We start from the raw sequence: 27,444 nt of genomic DNA on the forward strand, positions 1-27,444 counted from the left end.
AATCCTCTGATTTCTTTTATTCCCCAAAGAGAGTAGGCGCGGCCGTTTCGCCGTAAGTAACGTTTTGCAAATAAGTAGCTAGCCAGTCTCCACCCTCATCCATCACCGACAGCTACACCAAGACTATCAATGATTTCATAGGCATCTAGAGAGAAGGCTCTAGGTAGTCCCTAATGCAAGATATTATTGTATGAAATAGTGTTGGATCTATGGTCAACCTCAGTCGCTAGGAGGGAGAATCCAACTTGCCTGAACTAAATTGACCAACTCAGGCACGAGCCAAAGACAGGACAGAAAAGTTCCTGTGGTTACCAACTAGAAATGAACTTATAGAGTCCTTTTTTTCTGGCAGTGTAGTAGGATGGAAGCAAACTCCATTTTCACAGGGCTACAACATTAACAGTTAAAACATTTCAGCTACTTAGGCATATTTTAGTGAAAAATATGTGGGATGAGAGAGAAATGAGCCCAAATACTAAAACATTTTACATATATAATACATATAGCGCTTAAACGCTTTAACTTAAAAAGTTGGGTTAGAAAAAAAAATATCGATCGAAGACTAGACAGTAGATATGAGAGAGTTTTAATGAACATTAGTCTAAGGAGTAAACAGATGACATAGAATCATGTTAAAAATATAGACATTAGCAAGGAACATGACATTGTAGCATTTGAGAATGTGTGAGCACAGCTAATCTGAAGTTAGTAAGGTCTTGAACAAAAATGGGAAAACAGTTTTTGATGGCAGGAAAAAAGACCTAGAGGGAGACAAAGATCTAGAATAACGATGCAGTTAATAGTGCCTTAGAACAGTGCTTCCCAAACTCATGGATGTAAAGGCCGCTTTGGAAAAATTGAAATATTTCACAGCCTCATCGAAAAAAAAATGGTAATACAGGCATATATTATTGTAATATTTATTGTATTTATATTCAATATAAAACATACACAGCGAATATTGCAAAAATCAAATGAAAATATTACATTTTTAGCATCTTGCATACACATTTGACATGACATGGCACACTTGGTCTTAAAACATTTAAAATTTGTTTTCATTATTTCACGCCCCCCTCCAAAAAAACTGATCCCCCCCCCAGTCTGGGAAGCACTGCCTTAGAGGACTAAAAGTAAAAAATTATAAATGGAGAAAAATATATAAAATTAATAAAAAATGGGAAAAATCTTTAGCCCACCACACGGTACGAATGTATAGGTTTATAGAAGCATTTCGTAGGTGGAAGCCACATAAAAAAATATAAGTTAATAATAATATTAATCCCAATTATGTTGTACTGTAGCAGTATCATATGAGGAGGAGGATGGTAATTGGTGAAATGGAAAAGCTTATATTGTGAGTTTCCAAAATATTTAGAAACTGAGATAAAATTGTTCAGATGTCACTGAAATATAAACTTTTCATATAGAATAGAACAAATCCCGTTAGAAACAACAGGAAGTGCACCAGTATACGGTTCCTTTACTTTGTATCAGAGTACTATTCTGTTTCTTTCCTTTTAAATATTCCGAACTCTGAGGAAGGGGAAAAAAAAAAAAACTGTAACAGGACATTGCTTCCAAAACTCAAAATTTAAACGTTAGTAAATTAATCCATTTTGTATTATAGTGTTTCGAATTAAAGAAGGCACAGTTGGAAGAATTACCGAACATTGTGCCAGATGATTGGAAAAATCAAGTTCAGTTATGTTCTCGTTATGGACTTTAGCCGATCTCATACAGAATAATGTTTTTTAACCTGCATAGCAAACTGGCTATATAACATGTGTAAATTACAGACAAAAATATTACTAAGCGGCAAATGGAGGATTAAGTCTCTCCCGAGATGAGTCCTTGAAGGGGTCACGTAATAGTAATTTCACGATTATTATTATTACGTAAAATTCTAAGCGTTTTATTTGTAATTACAATGATAATTTTATGAGTAATATTAAAGATAAAAACTTTTTTTTTTCCTTCTATCGCACGAAATTCAAGTACAGTATTTCTAGTATACTTAATTTTGAATGAAAGGTATTACATGTAATGTGGAAACGTAAACGTTTATAAGGCCACATTTCCAAATATAAATATTATGCATTCTGGTAAGAGACGTTCACCAAGCCCACTGTTCACGCTCTTTGCACCGCTAAAGACGACGCTGCATGTTGGTTTGAGCAATGTGGGGGGTTTGCATATTGCGGTTCCACCATGGAAACCCATGTTGTGAGCCCCGGTTCTGAATGTTTTTGTGCGGATTCACCAATCGATGCCCCAAACTCCTTCAACGTTTAGGCTGACGAATGGCAGTTTTTGCATATTATTCGTAGCACCCTACGGTCACGTTCGGTGAGTGCAGTGGGTCGTTCACAGTGGGTAGCACTTGCAGCTGACTCCCTGCGCTTCCATCTCCATATAGTATCACCGACCGTTGACCTGGAATGGTCCCAATTTGCAGAACAGATAAGCCTGCAACAATGCATCCTATCGCAAAGCCTCTTTCAAACTCCTTCTCGCAGCCATTTCACCCGATACAGTTGCACCGACTTGGGAGCATCATATTCCTCCAATTTATACCAGCTACAAACACACGACTCGTTACATGGTACGATGCACCCTGCCCATGGAGGTGTTCGTTGACTTCTTTCCAGGCAGTGTATATTGTCTGAAATACTGTGAGTTCTACATCAATTTATTGAACCGTGGGATTAAAACCACGAGTTTTCTGGATATGTGTGTGGTTGACGGGGAGGGATGGGGAATCCTTCGTTCATCTGCTAGAAATCGAACAACTCGTGAATTGGCCAAAGAAAGCCCTAGGAGGAAATAATTGTAGTCAGGCTGCTGAAATCGAATCTATAACGATCTTATTTTGGGGATGGGCTAGTTCTGTGGAAGCAAACTCTGTTTCCACAGGTTCACACATTTGCACAAGGCATCAAGAGTTATATAGGAGCCGAAGACGAGGTAGATAATTTTGGTTGTCATATTTTTCGGATAATATCCAAACTTCACACTAGACAGCAGCAACCCTTAAGAATCGCTGCCGACTTTTAATGATTACAAAAATCGTTAAGACCAAAATTTTGACCTGGTATGACATCATTCTGTTCGTCACCAAATTCGACGGAGGTATTTAACAGGACACAAAATACTACATTTGAAAAGTTAAGTCTAATTACTACTAATAATAATAAACTGAAAGAGCATCATTGTTTTCTCCTCAGCAGACATCTCTCCAGGTCGAGCATATTCATTCATTCAACCGATTTCGACCAAATTTGGAATATAAACTCAAAAACAATTATGTTACTGATTTTATGTTCATCTGAATAATAATCTGAAAAATGCTAAGTTACATCGTTCAAACTGATTTCGACAATTTATTCCTCGACTGTTTGATCCGCTTCATCTGAAAAACGAAGTAATATCTCATATGGAGTTGGGGGAAGGAGGAAGAAAGCGAAGTAAGTACTATGGAAGAGTAACATTTTCGGCAATTTGCAAACGGCTACTCACATGATATAATTTTTAAAGAAGGTTAGCCTGATACGATACGAATAATGCTGTTACAGGTACGTTCTATATTTTAATTTTTTAATATTAAAATGTTAAAGGGTGTAGAAATTGTGTCAGAAGTTTCTCAAGTGAGCTTTGTCCTTAAAAAAAAAAAACTACGAAGTATTTCTCTCTCGTGAATTCAATTCTGGAATATTCAAACCTGTTCCCCCTCTTAAAAGTGTAGTTTTGATCTCTATCCTTATAATGCAAGAGATATGACGGGAGATTTACGTGCAGAGTTTAAGTTTTTTTACTGACTTGGCAGGGCAGATACGACAACAGAATAATATATTTAATAAGATTGTGAGGGGGGGGGGAGAGTACTATACTTAGTGAAAGAAATACAAATACCAAAAATTATTATTCGTGATTTTTTATGTGTGGTGTTGGTTTGGTAATTATGTATGTAGCTTTATGTATTAATTTTATGCTTCACAAAACGTGTAGAGATATACAGTGGCTTCCAACTGCATCTTTGGATGACAAACTGCCGCCTTGGATCACTTCCGGGCTTGTTATATTTCATGTGCTCAATTTTGTGATGCTTATCTAACATGTGATTGGATATATTTTACATGATATCATGCTGTTTGATTATCAATAATGATGATACCATTTATTTTTATTTGAATTTCATAAGTCAAATGAAAAGTTAGTATACCAAATAAAGTTTTGATATTTTCACCTCATATTGGCAGGTAACACTGATTATTTTATATTATTTTTTAAGATGCTTGTTTTGGCATTCTCTTATCCTTAGTCTGATTTTTAAAGCAATAAATTCATTTTAAAGCCAACGGATATTTCAATATTAATGATTTTCTTTTGAATATAGTAGAGCAAGTCAAGAAAAGCTCTGAAATTCAAGAAAAGATTATCACTGCTGCCAAGGATCAAATGTAAATATATTTCCTATGTATATATATATAAACATTACTGAGATTATAAAAATCATAATCGGAGCCAGCATAAATTGCAGTTCAGGAAATTAAAAATTCTCGCCTTATGAATGAAAATGGAGTCGCATAATTTTCTTGAAAATATCAATGCTCACTGACATCCATTAAAGTATTTGGAGAGAATTTGTCCTTCTCAGTCCAGTTTGGCTCGATTATGATGTTAGCATTAGATATGCAAAAGATTGTTATAATCATAATTCATTAAATTTACTCTTATGTATGGTTAAACATACATTAGAGTAAACATACATGCATTTGGGTTAAACACACAGTGAGTTACATGACATCTGACCCTTCCTCCCCTCTCCATAGTTTGAAATTAGGTCCAATAATCAGATGAGATATTTAAATTTTGGTAAGGACTGTATAAATGCAAATAAAAATACACTGAAATGGTCAATCTTCAGATATTAAGTCAGAGTTTGAAAAGGTTAGATATTAGGAAATTGCATGCTGTGTAACTCGTATCTCATTTAATTTGAAAAAGGATGCCTACTAAACTTCATGATCATAAAGGTATCATCATCATTATCAGCCATTGTCGATCCACAGCTGGATGAAGGCCTTTCCAAGATTATTCCCAAAATGTCTGTCCATGGCTCTCCTTTTCCATGTCTCTCCTGCAAATCTGATGATATCATCAATCCACCGTGATTTAGGTCGGCGTTGTGGTCGTTTTTCCTCTCACAGAATCCAATCCAGTGCTACTTTTGTCCATCATTTTGAAAGTTTATCCATCATTGATCTTGTCTTTGAGCAATATGCCCAGCCCATTGCCACTTCAGATGTTTCTCTTCCTATGGTGTTGGAGACCTTGGTTTGATTTCTTATCCATGTATTCTTTTTGTGATCCAATCTTGTGATACCAAGCATACTTCTTTCCATACTAAATTGTGTTGTGCTTAATTTTTGAATTTCCTTTGCTTTTAATGTCCATGTTTCACAGCCATATGTCAGTATAGGAAGAATACATTTGTTAAAAACTTTTCTCTTCAGGCATAATAATAGTTGGCTTTTGAATATTGAATGTAATTTTCCAATTGCTTTCTACCCAAACATCATGTCCCTTTTAATTTCATCCATGATATTTTGTTCCATTGATATCTGTTGTCCTAAGTATATGTAATGATCTACTTCTTTAATTTCCTCATTATTGATTTTTGTTATTTCTGGTTGGGCATAGTTATTGAACATAACTTCGGTCTTCTTTAGGTTTATCTTTAGGCCAGCTGTTTTGCGAGCAATTTGGAGTTCATGGATATGAGTCTGTAATTCATATGTAGTTCAAGTAAAGATAACTATGTCATCTGCAAAGCATAAATGGCTTAAATATTTTCCATTTATCTTCAGACCTTTCCCTTCCCAGTCAAGAAGTTTGAATATTTCTTCTAGGCACGTTGTGAATAATTTTGGAGATATTGTGTCACCCTGTCTTGTACCTCTCTGTATTTCCACAGAAAGAGATAAGACATTTCCATTGAAATGAATTGCTGCTGTGGCATTGGTGTATGCTGATTTGATGGTCCTGATGTATGGCTCCTATGGTTCACTTGTTGTATATGGCTTATTATTATATATATATTATATATTAATAGCCATATACCATATAAAGTATATGACTATTAATTATTTTAGAATATTTCTGTCCAACTGATGGCTGAGATTTTATATTGCCCTCAATCAGTGATAGAAGTTAGAATCACTGTAGAGATTTACATTTTAAAATGAAAACTATTGCAGCTCATAACAGTCTTAAATGTTTATATAACATTCTTGCTAGATAGATATCATTGAACTTACAGAAGCAGTGCTACATCCACAGTGGACTCATTAAAATGAAGAATTCTGTTAAAAATTAATTTTCTTGATGATTGTTTATCTTTCTTATTTTTATAATTTAAATGTAATTTATGTATATAGGAGTGGAAGGGAAAACAAGCATCAGTATTTCATAGCAAGCATAAATCTCACATTCATGCATGAAATATTATTATGTTATACCTCCAAGAAGTCTCTGGACTCAATCTTGAGAAGACATTCCATGAAAACCCATAGTCACTACTTAAACTTCCATCTGTATACACCAGCAATGTACACCATCTGCTGCCCACCGGTAGCCTTTTTTATCTGTAAACTGTGTGTGTTCTCATGGCAAATTTGTCTGTATGGCATACATAATTATCATCCTGTCATCTCCATCAATTGATGATGCACTTACTCCCTCTTAACCCATTCCACTTGTTCACCACTCTCCTATGTGGTAATGCAGGTCTGACTTCTTTGCTTACCACACTCTTACTCAATTTCCAGGATGATCCCTTGCTCTCCTCTCTTCTACATGTATAAAAATTAGGCAGAGGAAGAGAGAATAGGCCTTGTTCTATTTGTAAATATCCTACAGTTATTAAAAGAAGTATATTGGATTCAGTATATTGTTATTATTACAAATAACCATTTTATAAATTTCAGTATTGTATGGAACTGTGAGATTTTTGAGTTGCAACACTATTTTGCTTCCATTTGTGGAAAATTGGTTTGTTGTTTACTAGAGTTACATTGTATTTACATTAGAAATGTCATAATGTTTTTAAAAATCATATGGTCATATTATTATAATTATGTGACATCTCCAAGGACTCATTGAGAGGAGGAAACTCTACTCAACTATACACAATCACCATCTCCCCTGCTTAATCTTCCAACTACTACCATCAACACACCATGCATCTACCACTACCAACAGTATTTTTTGTCTGTAAATTGTATATGCTCTTGTAGTTAATTTGCCTGTATGATGTGAGATAGTTTCTTTTTCTCTAGAAGAAAAGAAATTAAGTAGAAAAAGTCAATTTCTGTAAAGATGACATTTCTTAATCTATAGTCTATAACTCCCCCCCCTACTCACTTTAGGAAATTATTAATCTGCTAGGACAAAGTATTTAAAGTATATATACATTTAAATTATAGTAATGGTTTAGAAATTGCAGCTTCCATTAATGATTCCATGGTGGCGTAGAAGAAGCACTCCCTTAAGGAATTAAAAACTTAGAATGGATAAAATAGTGTACAGTTGAAGGATAACCATAGATGTTTATTTTATTCATGGTAGAATAAGCTAAACCAGATGGTAGATTGCAGTCACTCCATTTCTATATAAGGCTAAATAACTTCCTATGAAGTTATTAAAAAAATACTACATATTAAAGTTGAAAAACATTATCTGGAATTTTTTTTTGTTATGAATTATGATGATTAGGTCCTCAACTAAAACAAGCATTAAAATAATTTTATCGGTTACTTTGTGAAATTAGACTCTTTTCTACTATTAGTTTACCAAAGAAGAATAAAAATGTATGGATTTTAAGACTTCCTTAGTCAAGTAATGATAAATGAGTATTTACACTGTAAATTGAGTTTCATATGTCAGAAATCAGGTATTTGTATTGGTGCATTAATTAATTTGGACAATTTCTAAAGCTGATTAGAGAAAGTTTTAATTTTTGACAACTGCATTTGAGGACCTCATCAATGTAATTCTGAAGGAAAACAAACCAGAAAACTATTTCAGATGCCAGATATGTCATTATTCTTGGTAAAGATCATGATTTTTTCTTAATTGACTCTATAAGTGCAAATAAGTGGTTCCATATGAGTTTGATTGGTTCAGTGCCATGGCATGTACAACTGCAAGGACTAGAAGTTGATAGTGCATGGGAGGCAGTTAAGAAGTGTTTGCATGAAGCAATGGCTGACTGTATACCTAGAGTCCGAATAATAAATCAAGTAAGGGTTAAATGGATGAATAACACCATTAAGCTTGAGCTGCAAAAAAAAGAAACAACTATGGAGAGAATTTAAGGAGAAAGGTGACCAGCATAAAGCGCAGGCCAGAAGGGTAACGAGTGTGGTAAGAAAAGCAAAAAAGGATTACGAAAGAACATTGGCCATGCAGGCTAAAGAGAATCCTAAACAGTTTTTTCGATATGTTGCAAGTAAAAGGAAAAATGTATATGGCAGAATGATTTTAAAGAATGCCCATGGTAGGGAGGTAACTGAATCAGTTGATATAGTTGAGTTACTGAGTGAGCACTTTGCAAGAATATATCATCCAGGTGGTGACATTGCAGAAATGAATGAACCAGTAGATTATATGGGAATTGTGGTGAACGAAGTGGAGGTGAGTAGTGTATTGCATAACCTCAATGTCAATACATCTGTGGAATTGGATGGTATACCAGCTTGTGTTGTACGAGAAGCGGCTAAAGAATTGTCAGTACCCTTGACCATTTTGTTTAATTTGAGTCTCGGGTCTGGGTTAGTCCCAAGGGGGTGGAACGAGGGGAAAATAGTTCCACTGCATAAAGGTGGTTCCATGACTGCTGTTGCAAATTACCAACTGATTACCATTTCAGGAATTGTTATCAAGGTCTTAGAGAAATTAGTCAAGAAAAGAATACAGGATTGGATAGATGAAAATGGGATATTGTATGGGGAACAACATGGTTTTGTGAAGGGTAGATCATGCCTCAGTAACTTGCTCACATTTTATAACATAGTGACGGCTGAACTGGATAAGGGTAATGGGTTTACAGTGATTCTACTGGACCTTGCCAACGCCTTTGACAGGATACCACATGGAACCCTAATCAGTAAACTGGAGCAGATGGGGGATGGATATAGGGTTGGTGAGATGGATGGGAGGGTGGTTGATGGAGAGATACCAGAGAGTGGTTTATTCAGGAGTTGAGTCTAAAAGATGGCTTGTGACTAGTGGTGTGCCGCAGGGCTCTGTTCTTGGACCACTACTTTTCAATTTGTTCATCAATGATATAGGAAAGGATCTGAGAGGAAGTGTTCACTTGTTTGCTGATGATGCAAAGTTGGGTAGAACAATTGTGAGTGCACAGGATGTCAAAATTTTACAGGATAGTTTGGAGGACTGGGCTAGGAAAAATGGATGTCAATTTAATGTGGCAAAGTGTAAGGTTATGCATTTTGGGGTGAAAAGAATAGCAGCAGTATATCACATTGGTGGAACCGTACTCCAGGAGATTGATGAGGGATTTGGGAGTGTTGGTGGATAGGGAATTGAAGTTTAGGGGGTACACATTGCAAAAGTGGCTAAATCAGCTCATCAAATCACTTGGCTTCTGAAAAATACTTTAACATGCCGAGACAAACAAGTTATCGTTCCTCTGTATCGAGCCTTGATAAGACCCCATCTAGACTACTGTGCCCAGTTATGGGCGCCAGGGTTTCTTCGTGATGGGGAGGAAGTGGAGAGGATCCAGAGATGAGTGACCAAGATGATAGCAGGTCTGTGGAATGAACCTTATGAGAATAGGTTGAAGATTCGTGGGTTGCAAAAATTGGTTGATAGGTGGAAAAGGGGTGATATGATTGAGACATTCAAACTACTGAAGGGTTACTATAAGATTAATCCAGAAGATATTTTTGAAAATAGGACTGGTGGTGGTGGAAGGACTAGGGGTCATGCATGGAAGCTGGGCAAGAATGTGGTTAACAAAGGTGTTAGAGCTAAGTTTTTTACTTGGAGAGTGGTGAATGAGTGGAATAAGCAGCCAGAGTCTGTAGTGGGTGCTACGACCATGAATGAGTTCAAGGCAAGGTATGATAGATACTGTGTGAATGTCGAATAGTTGTTCTTGACATGATGTTAGGGCCTCCCTTGAGTAGTCTGTCGACTCCTTGGAGTTGCCCGGATTAATAATAATAATTAATAATAATATCACTTAGAATTGCAGAAGTTTGAATAATAAAATGAATTATTGAATTTAAATTGTGAAAAATGGTGCTAGATGGTCTGGATAATTCAGAATTGTTTAGTGGAGAAGTATTTGTAAAGAATAAAGATGACACGAGTAGGAGTCCATAAGACCCTTGTGGGAACTACTATTCATCACTTTGTTAACCATATTTTGGATGGTTTGATGAGAGAGTTATTCACATCTTCGCTGATGATTTAAAATTGGAATAGGTTATTTAGGAATGGTCCTGTGTAGTGCAGAAGGGGGGGGGGCTGTCATTCCTGAGGTGAGGGATTGTGATGATAGCAAGCTGAGCTGACATGCAGAGGACTGTTGTAATGATGAGAAGATAACTGATGACAAACAGCTATTTCATTGCATAATGCTTAATTCAGACCAGTCCACAGATTTGGTTACAAGGATTTAGGAGGAGAGGAATAGATTCAGGATTACATTGTGTATGTGAGAGAGAGATTACAGTTTTTAGGAACAGAATAATATATGTAGATTACCTGCATTATTAGAATAAATAAATACACTATAAATACTGGAGGTAGACTGAGTAGAGTGATTGAGGCATTGGATATAAGAAGGAAGCAAGCAAAAGAGTTAGTAAGGTACAAATGACTTGACTGAGAAGAAAGAGCATGTCAGAATAGATATCAGGAGGTTGCTTAGATGGATAAAAGAGAATAGTGTGATAGGAAAGGTAGTAAGCATGTTGCCTAGGTATGACATTGTTGAGATGAAGCAGAGAGCAAGGATTATAAATGATATGTTAGCTGAAATGTGTGAGGAGAAAGGAGTGCAGTTTATTAATGTGTGGAAGGGGTTTGAAGGATGAAGTGAACTATATAAGAGTGATAGACTGCATTTGAGTAGTTTTGGTGTGAGTCACTTGGAGAGACTGCTGGAAGGTGGAGAAGGGAGTACAGAGAATGAATCTGATCATGTGAGAGAGTAAGACAGGAGAGATTGAAGAGGTGGTTATGAATGAGGAAGTGAGTGGCATGAGTATAGAGATTAAGAGAATGGATATGCAAGATGGACAGGAAAACGGGGAGGCTCAGGGTGGAGAGGGGAACAGAGCGTGAGAAAGGTGGATGCTCCAAGAGGATGTGAATGCATCTGCAGACAGGAATGGAATGAGATGACCTGGGATCAAGAGGAAACAGTTGGATTTGAAGAGGGTTCTAAAACGAATAAACAGAAAGGGAAATGGATTCAGTTGAGCATGGAGAAATCACATTGAATGAGTGGTATCAGTGGAACTAGCTGTAGATCCAGGAATGAGCTGCTGTGTTTGTATACAAATGCTAGAAGTGTAAGAAACAAGGCAGATGAAATGGATGCATTAATCGAGTCTGTTCACCCAAAAATTGTTGGAATAAGTGAGACATGGTTGGATGAGGACGACATCCTGACAGGAATAGAGATGGAAGGGTATGATGTGTTTCTTGAGGATAGACAGGATAAAAAGGGAGGGGGATGCATTGATAATAGAATGTCCATACAAAGTAGAGATGCAAGAGGGAAATAGTGCCAATGGTTTGAGGCAGTATGGTGTGAGATAGAGGTGAATAGAATGAAATATTTTGTTGGATGTTGAGATAGCAACTGGAAGTAAAGAAAATGAGTTGAGTTTTTGAGGAACAACTACCTCAGTGAGTATGTAACAGAGGGCACATGAGGATTGAGGGTTTTGGACTTGTTCATCTCATCAGAGGATGTATAAGTATAACTGAGGTGTCCAATCACCCACCAATTGGTGAGAGCAACCACGAAGTGATTACTTGGGTGGTTGCCAGCAGTGTGAGGACCTCTGTGAGAAAAGAGTATATGTGAAACTACAAGGGGGGGGGTGATTATGAAGAGCTCAGGAGACAGCTTGTAGGTGTAACATGGAATGAGGAGTCAGCTGGAAAAGAGATCAATGCAGGGATTTTCAAGAACTATCTAGTAGAACCAATGTCTAAATGTATTCCAAGGATCAGAAGGTTAAATAAGGTAGGTGTTAAATGGATGAATAAAGAGATTAAGATGCGATACAGAGAAAATGAGCATTATGGAGGCAGCATAAGAGAAGTGATAATAACCTGTTCCATGATGATTACAAGACCAGGCAAGGCAACTTCGTTGGTAAGGATAACAAAAGTGAAGTATGAGCAGCAGTTAGCTAATGAAGCCAAAAAAGAATCTTAGGGAGTTGTTTCGATATACAGCCAGCAAAAAAAAAAAAAAAAAAAAGAATGATTATGGAAGGATGATATTGATTGGAGAAAATGGTATAAAGACAGCTGTTGCGGAAGATATAATGGAGATACTTAATGAGCAGTTCATAAAGGTCTTTCAATCTTTCGAATGTGGCTTCATGGAGAGATTGGGAGGAGGAGGAGAGAGCGACTATAAGTGAGCAAGTATGGGGAGCTGAGCAAACTAGATGTTATTAAGGCTGTGAGACTTGACAATATATCACCACTTATTCTAAAGGAATGTGCCAGGGAGTTGACATCTGCCTTGATATATTTTTTTTAAATGAGTCTTGCACTGGGTCAAATTCCTAAGGTGCCACTTCATAAGGGAGGTGATAGAACTCAAGCATCAAATTATAGGCCTATCTGTGTGTCAGGTGTTGTGGTTAAGTTGTTGGAGAATCTTGTGAGAACTTTGATCCAGAATTGGGTTAACAACAATGGTGTTATCTTTCATGGACAGCAGTGGTGTGCTGGTGAAAATTTTAAGTGGGGATGCTGGATATACAAAATAAGAAAAATAATTCATTTTTTCCTAATCAGTAAATTTACATACTTTGAGACTCGCTGATAATCGTTTGCACTTGACACTGCATGTAACAAGCGAATCTGACACTGCTCATTGAACAGTGTCTGCATTTATCTGTAGCGATACTGCTCAAATTGTATGCTTGCATGCATTATTTCTGTGAGATACAAAACGTTTATTATTGGTGTGTGTTCGTGGTGAGGGTGAAATATTTTTGGAAAAAATCTTTCATTGTAATTTCGTTGTAACATTTTGAAAAATATTTCACCCTCACCACGAACACACCAATAATAAAATTTTCTTATCTCACAGAAATAACATGCATAAGCATACAATTTATCTGTAGCGACACTGCTCAATGAGTAGTATCAGATTCACTTGTTACTTGCAGTGACAAGTGCAAATGAATAGTTGGCGAGTCTAGCTGCAACTGACAGAACGTGATCATTCTGACACTGCATTACATCGTAGTGTATTTGTTTCATAATCTAAAGCGTTAATCAAACAATTCCAATTGTTAACTATTCAATCGATGTCAAAACATAAGCTGTAACCTTTAACATGTATTGCATTTATATAATGTTGTAAGCATTGTTATTATTTATAAACACAAACAAAATTTAATTTCTTATTTTTTTCTTGGGGGTGGCTGCAGTGTCACAGTGTTCATGTACAAGCTGCCACTGATGGACAGCACGGATTTGCCAAAGAGAGGTCATGTTTTAGTAATCTACTTATTTATTACAATAAAATGACTGTTTCCTTGGACAGAGGAGAGGGATACACGGTAATATACTTAGATTTTGCAAAGGCTTATTACCGTATGATAAGTTGATAGTCAAACTACAGCAGATGGTGTTGGATATTAGATTGGTGCATTGGATCGGAGACTAGCTATCTGATAGGTATCAGCAAGTTGTGGATGGGGGAGCAATATCCTGGAAAAGGAAGATCACTAGTGGTGTGCCTCAGGGATCTGTTTTATGACCATTACATCCAAATCTTTCCCAATATTAATGATATTGGGAAAGATTTGGATAGAGATATTCAGTTGTTTGCAGATGATGCAAAGTTGGGATGAACTATGAATAGTAGAGATGTTGTGGCCTTACAAGAAGACTTGAATAAATTGAGTGATTGGGCACAGGAATGGGGATGAGAGTTTAATGTTGCAAAATGTAAGGTTTTAAAATTTGGGAAACAAAGATGGGATGCAGAATTTATGCTTGGTGGGGATATATTGTCAGAGGTGGAGGAAATAAGAGATCGTGGGGTGATAGTGAATAAGGATATGAAATTTAGGGGCCACATTGCCAAAATTGTGAACACAACACAAAGATTTCTAGGAATGATTCAGAGGACACTGACTTGTAGAAGTAGGGAGATTCTTGTTCCATTGTATAAAGCTTTGATTAGGCCAAACATGGACTACTGTGCCCAGATTTAGTCATCTAGTTTTCAAAAGGACGAAGAGATGTTGGAAAGGGTCCAGAGGCGACTGACTAAGGTAGTTTCTGACCTCTGGAATGTTGAATATGAGGAAAGATTGAGAAAATGCAGTTTACAGAGTTGAGTGGATAGGAGGAAGAGGGTGGAGATATGATAGGACCTACAAGTTAGTAAGGGGTTGTTATAGAATCAGTGTTGAAGAGGTTTTTCATAAAATGGTGGGAGATCAGGGGAGAAAAAGAGGCCATCCCTGGAAAATGTATATAAAGAGGAGGGTGTGAGCAGGGGAGTGAGAAGCAGATTTTTTGCATTCAGAGTTGTGAATGATTGGAATGACTTGCTTGAGAGTGTGGTGTCTGCAGAGAATTCGAGTGTGTTTAAAGTGCGGTATGATTAGCTGTATGTGTATGATAAAAGGACCTCCTAGATGAGTCTTGACTCCAATGGGGTCTTAGGTAATAATAATAAATCAAATTTTAGTACTGTAAAATGCAATTTGGTATTTTTTATAGTTACTGGAGAGATGGGTGTTGTAAGTTGCCCACCCATAGTACTTTGTACTACAGTATCCATGAAATTTTTACTTTTCATAAGGTTGGATACATATGAAAAAAAAAAAAAAAATATATATATATATATATATATATATATATATATATCATCAACTGCCATGTTCTAGATAGAATCAAGGATGTTGAGGAGATTTTTTGATATTTCACCTCCAGTGTTGGGAGGAGTGTTATAAAGTGGAGCAGCTTTGAGATATATAAAAATTGAGTAGTTATTATCAAAGAGAAACAGTTACTAAGGGCGGATAAGGAGGTTTTTTTTTAGGGGGGGGGTTGATACTGTGGAACCTATAAACTTAATCAAATGAAGTAATATTCTGAGAGTTTTACATATCTATTAAACAATATTATTTCTCTCAGAGAGAGTTTTTTTTTTAATTTGCTACACAATATATGCCCCTCAATCATCAATTTGTCCATATTTGCACCCTTTTTCACTGCCAGAGTAATGCCATACCACAATATTGTACCTCCAGAAAGAATTCATGGAGCATGCTGTGCTCCAAGAAATCATAAAATCTCTGTATAAAATAAAACTTGTCTCCACATGTTTACCTAATTCAATTAGGTTTCAATCCTTACAGTTGCCTTCCTACTATTAATTATTTTATTCTTCTTCACATTTGCTTTCAGTCACACTCATTTCTTCCTATTGCTTTTTTTTTTCCCAAAAATTTTTATGTGAATCCCAGCAACAAAAGTTGCTGGGATTCATATAAAAAAGACTGGTCTGGTTCGCTGAATAGTTAGCATATCCACTTTCCAGCGAAACTGCTGCAGGTTCGAATCCCACCATGGGCATGGATGTCTGTGAAAATACTAGTGGTGGTGGGCAGTAGATAGTGTTGGTATAGATGATGCAGTTCGCTGTAGTTGGTGGTGGAGATGGAGAGTTCTAGAGTAGGTGCCGTCCCTTGATGAGAATTTGGACTCCCTGGAGGTGTCAGATAATAATAAAAATTTGGGAAAACCTACTGAAAAAAATACATTGCTATTTTTTTCAGTAGGCTAAGGATTGTATAATCCTTAGGATTATACAATCCTAAGGGTGGGCTAAGAATTATATAATCTGGAAACCTTACTCTGGAGACTAAGTGTGGTACTATTCAAGGCCTCCAATAAGTGGGATAGTGATCTCACAGTGGACAATGAAAGCCATTTGCTTTTTTTTTATATTGGTCTCACCCATGAAAGGTTATTTGTGAACCTATAGTATGTTCATGCTGTGGGCAGGCTAAGAATTGTAATTATTTTATTGGATTTGTTTTTTCATTTTTATTGATTTTATATATGTATTTTACTTATTTTTTAGAAAGTTCATTATTTTTTTAGAACTTTCTTTGAAAAAGTTCCAAATGTTGAACTTTTTGAAGCCACTTCAGGACTCCAATAAGTAAGACAGTGAAATTTATCATCCACTAAAAACAATTGCAAACATCCATGCCCATAGTGGGATTCAAAGCCTCAGCCTGTTGGTTGAAGAGTGGATATGCTAACCAGGCTGACTACCTAGATAGTCACGAACATTGATGTCTACAGTGTTATTTGAACCTATGGCCTAATTGGTTGGAAAGCAGAAATGTTATCCAGCCAGGCCAGCATTCTTTCTGCATGTTCTCTATTATTATTATTATTACGGGTATCTCCATGGAGTCAGTAGACGCATCGCTGGAGACCCGAACCAGCAAAATAATATATGTCATATCTCTTCTTGAATTCATTTACAGACGAAGAGCTCACAACTAAGTCAGGCAATGAATTCCACTCATTCACCACCCTCCAGGCAAAAAACCTCATTCTCACACCCTTGTTAACCACACTTTCTTTAATTTCCAGGGATAACCTCTTGTTCTTCCATCACTATCACACAGCTGAAACATTTCCCCTGCATCAATCTTATAAAAACCTTTTAGTAATTTAAATGTTCTATCATATCATATCACATCCCCTTCTTCTTGGCCTATCAACCAACCTTTGCAATTCACAAGCTCTCAATCTATCACTGTAGGGAGCATTTTTTACATCACTCACCAACCTAGTCACTCTCCTCTGAACCCTCTCCACAACCTCCTCATCTCTAAGGAATCCAGGTGACCAGACCTGAGCACAGTAATCCAAATGTGGAAGTATCAACGCTTTATAAAGGGGAATAATAACCTCTTTATCTCTGGATGTTAGTGTGTTCCTCAATAACCATGTAGTCCTATGTGTAATCTTGGACACCTTAGCAATGTGTGCCCTGAACTTCATCTCCCTCATCAATCTCGTCTAGTACCGTTCCATCAATGTAGTACACAGCCGATAATCTTTTAATCCCAAAATGCATAACATTACACTTTTCCACGTTGAACTGACATCCATTACCATTTGCCCATTTTTCCAGCTTATTTAAATCATCCTGCAAACTCTCAACATCAGCTTGATTTTTTATTGCGCTACCCAACTTTGCATCATCGGCAAACAACTGAATATCTCTCCTCAAGCCATTTCCTATATCATTTATGTGCAAATTAAACAACAATGGCCCAAGCACAGAGCCCTGAGGCACACCACTGGTCACCTGCCTCATCCTGGACTCTGCTCCTCCATACACCACTTTCTGGTAGCTCTCCCTGAGCCATTCTCTTATCCATATTACCAGTTTAGCATCCACTCCCATCTGCTCCAATTTGCGTAACAGTGTTCCATGGGGTATCCTGTCAAAAGCCTTAGCAAAATCCAGAAGTACCACTGTGTAGCCATTTCCTTTGTCCAACTCAGATGTCATTCTATTATAAAAAGTTAATAGATTGCTAAGGCAGGATCTACCTTTAACAAAACCATGTTGGCCTCTATAGAGTATCATATCCTGATCCACCCATTCTTGAGTTTTGTCTTTAACCAACTTTTCCAATACTTTTACCACCACTCCCGAGATGGTGATTGGTCTGTAATTTACTACCGCAGTTTTAGAGCCACCTTTATTCCAAGGAACTACTTTGCCTTCCTTCCATTCCCTAGGGACTATAACAGAGTTCAAACTTAAGTTAAATAACCAAATAAGAGGCATTGACAATTCCTTTTGCACATTCACGCAACACCCGAGCTGATGTTCCATCTAAACCTACAGCACTGTTTGCATTTAAATTTTGCAATATATTTAATACCTCTGATTTCTTAACTTCAATTCTCACATTAGTTATTGCTACAGGTACAGAGATATCCTCACTTGGATGATAGACTTTTGAAAAGTGATCACTCAGTAACTCGACTGCAATAGTCGAGTTACTGAGCTGAATTTGTCACCTCAATACCATCAGGCACCCACTAAAGTGATCCTTCTGAAGTCATTCTTCCTTTTACTTGCCACATAGTGGAAGAACTCTTTGGGATTACCCTTGATCTCATTGGCTGAGGTCTTCTCATAATCTGATTTAGCTTTTCTTACTATTATTATTATTCATGACACTTCCAAGGAGTCTGAAGACTCGTCACAGGAGGACACCCACTGTACAACTCTCTGTCTCCACTACTACACAGAACCTCTACTACTATGCTGGTAACCTTCCTAGCTTGAGCCTTGTAGTGCTCATGGGTGTACTGATCACCTTTCTACTTCTATAAAATTTCTACTCTCCATAAAATTTTATTTTTTTGCAGATCAAGGTTGATACTACTGCTCATCCATCTAACGCCAACCTTGTTTGTCTTCTTGACCATGGGGACACAATCTGATATTGCTTTCCTCAGAATACCCACTGATTTTATCACATGCACTGCTAACATCTTCCCCTGCAATATGTTCTGCCATGGGATGGCTGCAAGCTCACTCCGAAGCTTGTTACAATTGCCTAACCTGTAGTTCCGTATATACCCCTTCTTCTTAACAGAAAAATCCACAGATTTTGCAACCTCCCAAGTCAATACCACATGATCGCTTTCACCAATTGGCGGTAACGAGGACACCTTAATTATGCATATATCCTCTGAACCAATAACCAGGTCCAACACTCTCTCACACCACGTGCCCCTTCAGTTATGTGCTGTTTCAAGTAATTATCTCACAGAAGATGTATGAATTCCATTTCCTTTTTGCCACGTGATTTTCCTCCTTCCAATTTATATCACCATATTAAAATCCCCCATAATAATCACTAAACCTGCACTCATTGCACTAATTTACTGATGCATGAATTCAATATTTTATGCTTCAACCTCAGTAATTGCTTTTCATATTACTCTTAGTTGTACTTAATTCATGAAGCTACTTTATTATTATTATTGCACCCTCCATGGAGTCAGTAGACTCATGGTAGGGTCATTCAACTGGCAACATATTTATCCTACAGAACTTTAAAATCCATAACACCTCTTCCATTAACAACACATTTTGGTAATGCATTCCATTCACTGACAGTTCTCCATGTAAAAAATCAACTCCTCACACCACACTCTTACGTAACTTCCAGGGAGGGCCTCTGATTTTTCCCCTCTTGCCTTCTGCTCTTTATTATTATTTCATGACACCTCCACGGAGTTCAAAGACTCATCGAGGGAGGGCACCTATTCTACAACTCTCCGTCTAAACCACTTAATTCACCACCTCCACCAACCACCACTACAATCATCATTTACACCAATACCATCTACTGCCCACCACTGCCATTATTATTTTTTGTATGTAAATTGCATGTGTTCTGAAGGCCAATTTGTTTATATGTGGGATGAAAAACTCAAGTTTCCAGGAGAAAAAGCTCTGCTACCTCTGTATGAGATCAGCTAACTCAACTTCAATTGGAAAAAAAAAAAAAAAAAAAAAGCATATAAAGATTCTTCCCATCACAACGAGAATCGAACTTAGGCCTTTTCCCATCGAATGGTACCGCCATTCTTCCAATTGCACTATGGAGGTGCATCATATAATCCCATTTAAATTCCATACTAACTTAAATGTCTCTCTCATATCACCTCTTTTTCTGCTATCTACTAAACTCTGCAATCCACATTTCTTCAACCTCTCTATAGTCAGCATTCCAAAGTCCTGATATTGTCTTAGTCACTTATTATCTCTGGACCTTCTCCAATGTTTCCAATGAAAACCAGGCAACTAAATATGAGCACAAGTGTTGCCTGGCTAGTGCTTTATACAGTGGCACAACCACTTCCTTATCCCTACATGTTAGATTACTTCTTATCATAGTATCACTAAAATGTGCAGCCTTTGCAACACTTGCAATATGTCCTCTAAACTTCAGTCTGCTGTCAACTATCACTCCCAGATCTCAAATCTCATCCACTTCCTGCAATACAGCACTGTCAATATAGTATACAGCCTTATATTTCTGCACTCCAAAATGCAACACCTTGCACTTATTAATATTAAAACTACAACTGTTCAAGTTAAACATCTATTCAAATCTTCCTGAAGGGAATTAACATCAGCATTGCTACTTATAATTCACCCCGACTTTGCATCATCAGCAAACAGCTGAAGATTTCCAGTTAGTCCACATGATATATCATTTACAAACAAGTTAAACAGCAGGGGCCCAAGAACAGAACCCTGGTGCATGCCATTGGTTACCCTCCTTTTTTGAGACACTGCTCCATCATATACACAATTTGCTGGTATCATTCAGAGAGCCAATCTCCGATCCATCTGACCAATATACCATCTGTTCCAATCCTTTGCAGCTTGTACGCCACTTATTATGTGGTAATCTATGAAACACTTTTGCAAAGTCCAAGAATATCACAGTATATGATCTAATACACTCATTGCCTTATTATAAAATGCAAACAAATTGCTAAAACAAGACCTACCCTTTACAAATCCATGCTGATCATAAAGATTGCTATGTCCATCAACCCAATCCTGTATTCTATTCCTATCCATTCTCTCTAACACCTTGATCACAACTGCAGTTATAAAGACAGGTCTATAATTGGAAACCTGTCCTAGAACCATGCTCATGGAGTGGTACTATTTTGTCTTATTTTGCTCTTTAGGAATCCTACCCACTGTAATACATTCATTAAATAACCAGGTAAAGGGCATAGCCAACTGCTGTGCATATTCCTTAAGAATACATGGTGGTATGTCATCCATTCTCACAGCCTTATTAACATCTAACCAACCACTTGATACACCTCTGATTCTTTCACTTCCAGTTCTCCTAATACTTGCCTTCCTTCTATTTATTGCACTGCATCATTTACACCAGTATGATATACACTGATAAAGTGCTCGTTCAATAATTCCACTATATCCTTTGCAACTGTTATTCTGCTGCCATGACTATCCACTAGTGTCAACCTGCCGTAAGTAGTCTTTGCCTGACCAGCCATTCTCCTCTCATACTGCATCTTTTCTTCTTTACCATGCTCATCATCTTCCTAGCCCACACTTTATACTCTTCATGGATCTGATCACCACCAGCTGTCTTGTACCTCCTTCATAGCATTTTCTTTTCCAACACAGCTTGCTTGATTTCACTTCTACACTATTTACTCGCTTAACCCTTGGTGTGCAGTTATACATTGCTTTTGTCAGATACTGTTTTGTGAGTTTCCATGCATTGTCAATATTTTTTCTGCTCAGCTCATCTACCCAGTGTACTGATGCTGACTAACTACAGAGCTTTCTGTAATCACCTGCTTCTTTATACTTCTGCATATATCCATTTTTGGCAGGAATTTCTTATTTCACCACTTCCCAAACAAGTATCTCATGGTCACTCTCACCAACTGGTGGTAGTGTCAGCATAACAACAACAACATCTTGTGAAGTTATCACCAGATCCAAAACACGAAAGCCTCTAGTTCTTTCAGTCACTTGCTGCTTAAGATATTTCTCTCTCATAAACTCAACAAACTCATTCTCCTTGTCTCATATGCTATCTCCTTCTTCCTGTAGTTAAAATCTCCCATCGGGATCACCTTTTGTTTTACATGCCCAACCAATTTGCCTAAACATTCTTGTTAAGTAGGGTATGATAAGGCTGCTATTAATTCTCTGAAACGTTCCTAAGGCACACAAAGATATGTCATCACATCTTATTGCCATATTGAAGTTTAATTCCTCGTGTAATTCTTGCTTGCTCATCATCAGTAGATCCTCTCCCATTCCCTCTATACTCAAAGCTTCTCATGATGTCACAGTTATGAGGATGAAATCCAGATGAATTGCTCACTGAACAACTTAAGTACATCATCTGCTGCAGTTATCAATCTACCATTTTCATCCATTGACATGCTTTCTTCTTCTTGCCACACACCAAAAGAACTCTCTAAGATTTTTCTTGGCCTGAATGGCTAATTTCTGATTGCACTTTTCTTACCAACTTGAGTCACTCTCCTGGCCTGATTTTTGTACTCTTCATGCAACTGATTATTACCAGTTACTAAACTTGTGCTGTCTCATCTTATCATTCATTCATTTTACACCTACCTTATTCAGACTTTTCATCTTTGGAATACATTTGCACATTGCTGCTGTTAAATGGTTCTAAATTAGCACCCAAGCAACATTTATATCCTTCCTTTTTAACTCATTTGATGATGCAGCTCTAAGCTGTTTCTGAAGCTTGTCAGACACACTTGCCTTGTAGCTCTACACATATCTTTTCTTCACAGAAGTCTTCATATGACTAGCCACCATACATATGATCATCTCATGATCTCTCTCTCTAGCCTATTGGGGTGATATGCCACACCCCTATTCACAATCACATCCCTGATAATATGATGATCCAAGATTTTCTACTCTTGAGTGCCCTCTGTTACATACTACCTAAGATAATTCTCTCTCAAGAACTTAATTTTCCTTTTTCCCAGATGCAGTCTCTCAATTCCAGTCTATATTATCATAATTATAAAATCACCCATAATGATCATTTTTGTCTTTTTCACTAACCCAAGTTGCCTATACATTTCTTCATCACCTTCTGCATTTCCTGGCCTATAGCAACATCCCACTAACTATCTTTTAATGTCCCTATACAGCTATTTCTCCCTTTCATCTCCATCTTGTGCAGCCATCATTCTCCTACTGTCGTAGGAATGATGGGGTATGACAAAAAGTCTGTCCATTTCTATTCCTGTCAGGATATCCTCCTTGTCCAATGCTTCACTTATTTCAACAGTTTTTGGCAAATAAATTTGCATTCAGTGAAATAATTCAGTCTCTCTCTCTCACATTTCAGATGCTTTTGGCATTCATAAATAAATACAGCAATTCAACTTTAGACCTGTAATCAGTCCTACCCATACCACCTCTCATCTGTGATTTCTCAACACCTGCCTATTCCCATTCACCTTTGTCACTACTTATTACATATATCAACTATTACTCTTGCATCCCAGGTCATCCCCAAATGCACTTTCACTACTGCTTCCAACATCCACTCTCCTTAATAAATTTAGTTTAATCCTTTATCCCAGTGAGAGCAAACAAAGTTTGCACCTGAAAATGTCTTTAGGACTGAAATATAGTGTTGTACTATCTTACCTGGGTAAGTAGTACAACACCAGGCTTCTTCATCCACTCTCCTTATGTGCTGTGTTTCCCTATTCATCTTTCATTTCTGTTCTTTCATCCTCATCTCTAACACTACTGCTACTCACAAAGCATATCAGCTTCACATATTCCACTCTCCAGAAATTTTACATCACCTTTTGCTTCCTCTGATCTCATGTTCACATCACTTGTTACACTTCCTTATAGCAAAAGTCTCTCCAGTTGGCTCACTCCAAATCCAATGCACTTCCATCCTTCCTTCAAATACATCCCACACATTAACAAACTGCACTTCTTTCTTCTTGCACAGGTCTGCCAAAATGCCATTTATGATTCTTGGTCATCATTTCATCTCATCATTGCATACCTTGGCAACATACTGACAACCTTTCTTATCAGGTTGTTAACTCTCCTCAGTAATCTCCTAATATCCATCATCACATTCTCCTGTCCAACCATGTCATTTGTTCTCACATCAACTACTAGCTCTCCTGCTCATATACTTATAATATCCAAAGCATCAATTAACTTATTCATTCTTTCTCCCTCCTGGAAAATAGACCTTGGGCATTCTCTCCCATACGTCATGCTCTTGAGTCATTTGTTGCCTGTTTTACTCTACTTTTCATTCCATTCTTTTGCGCTTTCATTTGTATCTGATAAATCTCACTGTGCCCATACCTCGTCTTGTTTATCATCATGATCAACTCATTCTTCAAATTCTTGCATTCTGATATTTGCACTCTCATAAAAGCATATCAGCTTGTGAATAGAGAGAACACTATCATGTTACACTTTCAGTAAATCCACATATTCTCAGTTTTCTTGTTTGGTCCTTTCCACAAATGCATTCTCCACATTTTGGAACATACTGTACTCAAGACAACAAATCATCCTTGAAAAGTCTGTTTTTAACTATGTGAATTTTCATGCTGCAATAACTCTTCTTACTGCCTTTTTTTTTTTCTTTCAACATGCGCTACAAATTGCATGAAAAATGTAACCCATACTGCTTTACAAATAGTACATAATCAAGATTAATGAAATTTTACTGAAATGCAAATAGTATCACTAATTATTATACAAAATATCTTTACTTGAACTATTACATGACTGTAATGAAATTAAAATGAATGTTAATATTACTGAAAATAAGCATGGAGCCACAAAATGATTTAATTTTTATTGGCATTATTGCTAATGGGAATAGTATAATACAGGGTGTCCCAAAATTCGCACAAGAAGTAATTTTGATAGAAAACACAGGTTTATAATTAAAAATTGTAATTTCTTATTGATTCATAAAGTATACAGTATAGGGTTATGCATGGAATAGCATATCGGGTAAATGACCTCCACGGCTTTGCTGGCACATACGCACTCTTTTGTCAAAATTTTCCATGACCGTTTTGCATAAATGTGGCTGAATTTCTTTCATACAGAGCTCAATTTCCTCCTTCAAGGCGTGGGTGGTCGTGGGCTTGTTGGCATAAACCTTAGACTTCAAAAAACCCCAAAGAAAAAAGTCCAACGGCGTTAAGTCACATGATCTGGGCGGCCAATTCTGATCACCAAAACGGGAAATTACACGACCAGGAAATGACTCGTGCAGTAATTGAATTGTTTCTCAGGCTGTATGGCATGTGGCACTGTCTTGTTGAAACCACATGTTGTCCACATCCATATCTTGCAATTTAGGCACAAAAAACTGGATTGTCATCCAGTTTTTTGTGCCTATAACAGTTAATGTGCAATAACAGTTAATGGTGCTCGCTATCGCGAGCACCTTTAACTGTTATTGCTTTACCAGTAGCATTTTCGAAGAAGAATGGACCAATGATGCCTCCAGCCCAAAATCCGCACCAAACAGTGACATGTTGTGGATGCCTTTGTTTCTCAACAATCACTCGTGGATTTTCTGAACCCCAAATGCGACAATTTTGTTGATTAACGAAGCCATCAAGATGAAAATGAGCCTCATTGCTGAAGATGATTTTGTTCGAAAAATAAGCATCCACTTGTTGTTCCATAATCCATTCAACGAACTCTTCTTCGCTGTGTGTGGTCATTTTTAATAACCCTGAACTGTCAGCTGTCACGCTATCTTTTTTTTCTCGTTGGCAACACTTTACCGCACAAATGGCGCTAAATTTAAATCTTGCCTGAATTTTGGGACACCCTGTATAATCAACACTTGAATGCTAAAAATAAAAGGTCGAATGTCTGTTCTCCCACATACCTCACTCATCAAGTTTTTTTTAATGAGATTCTATTGTAATCATGTGCCCTAACTGTATGTTATTCCTATTATTGTTTTAAACTACTGTACTGATGATGTCCTAAGATACTTAGGATGAAATATTTACAATTAAATAATTTTCACTGTGGTTAATACATGTGTTTCATTTAATTAATTTTAATCACTCATCAAGTGTTACAAAATTTATGGGCAAACACTAGTCAGCATCAGAGGATGGGGAAGGAAAATAGGAAGTAATTATCTCTCTCTTTCTCTATAAGAAATAAGAGCAAAAAATATTGTGAATTATTAAAAAATATGGAAAAATATTTTTATTAAAGCAGTAATAAAAACATATTTTTAATATAATTATGGCTATTATAGCCTGTTTTTGTTTAGGAGTGTCCCTTATTTTAATACATTGGCTAACATTACTCAAAAAAGGGGTATATATATATTTTTAGGGCATTATGGGTGAGTATAGAAGGTGAAACATGTGTTTCATTTAATTAATTTTAATCACTCATCAAGTGTTACAAAATTTATGGGCAAACACTAGTCAGCATCAGAGGATGGGGAAGGAAAATAGGAAGTAATTATCTCTCTCTTTCTCTATAAGAAATAAGAGCAAAAAATATGGAAAAATATTTTTATTAAAGCAGTAATAAAAACATATTTTTAATATAATTATGGCTATTATAGCCTGTTTTTGTTTAGGAGTGTCCCTTATTTTAATACATTGGCTAACATTACTCAAAAAAGGGGTATATATATATTTTTAGGGCATTATGGGTGAGTATAGAAGGCAATTATGGCAGAATACAAGAGGTGAAAAAATTTAGTACATACCTTGTTTTTGGTTCTATGATGCCTTCCAATTCCAAGATCCTGCTGAAGGTTGTTTATAACGGGGGGAAGAGGGGGGAAGGAACATGGGTGTGTGTTTTAACGCGGGAAATAAGTTTGGAAACCCGGGTTACTATTAATAATATATATATATATAAATATATATATATATCATTTTTTTAGGGCTGCATTTTTTGTGGGGGAGAGGGAGAGGGGAGGAACGAAGGGGAAGGGTATCCTTATGTGGAAATTGGGATAGGGGTTAACGGGGTGTGGACCGTTTCGGTCGTCATCTGACCGTCATCAGAACCTTGTCAGAATGAGGCATTCCGACAAGGTTCTGATGACAGTCAGACGACGACCGAAACGGTCCACACCCCGTTAACCCCTATCCCAATTTCCACATAAGGATACCCTTCCCCTTCATTCCCTCCCTCTCCCCCCCACAAAAAATGTGGCCCTAAACAAAATAATATATATATATATTATTATTAGTAATCTGGATTTCCAAACTTATTTCTCGCATCAAAACACTCCCCCATGTTCCTTCCCCCCCCGTTTATAAACAACCTTCAGCAGGATCTTGGAATTGGAAGAAGGCATCATAGAACCAAAAACAAGGTATGTACTAAATTTTTCCACCTCTTTTATTCTGCCATAATTGCCTTCTATACTCACCCATAATGCCCTAAAAAATATATATATATATATATATATATATATATATATATATATCCCTTTTTTGAGTGATGTTAGCCAATGTATTAAAATAAGG

The 27,444-nt window shown here is 36.9% G+C and overlaps 1 protein-coding gene across 1 annotated transcript in view; it reads left to right on the top strand.

The window, feature by feature from the left end:
- The window catches only part of LOC150105389 (uncharacterized), a 243,796-nt gene that overhangs the window by 128,141 nt on the left and 88,211 nt on the right, over positions 1-27,444 (top strand). The window contains exon 10 of the mRNA XM_090393946.1: positions 4,397-4,460. Coding sequence (XP_090250072.1) covers positions 4,397-4,460 — 64 coding nt within the window. The remainder of the gene's footprint in view (positions 1-4,396; positions 4,461-27,444) is intronic.

This window comes from Typopeltis vanoorti, chromosome 6 (genome assembly GCF_054136105.1).
Source record: "Typopeltis vanoorti isolate ZY-2024b chromosome 6, IOZ_Tvanoo_1.0, whole genome shotgun sequence".
NCBI lineage: Eukaryota > Metazoa > Arthropoda > Arachnida > Uropygi > Thelyphonidae > Typopeltis > Typopeltis vanoorti.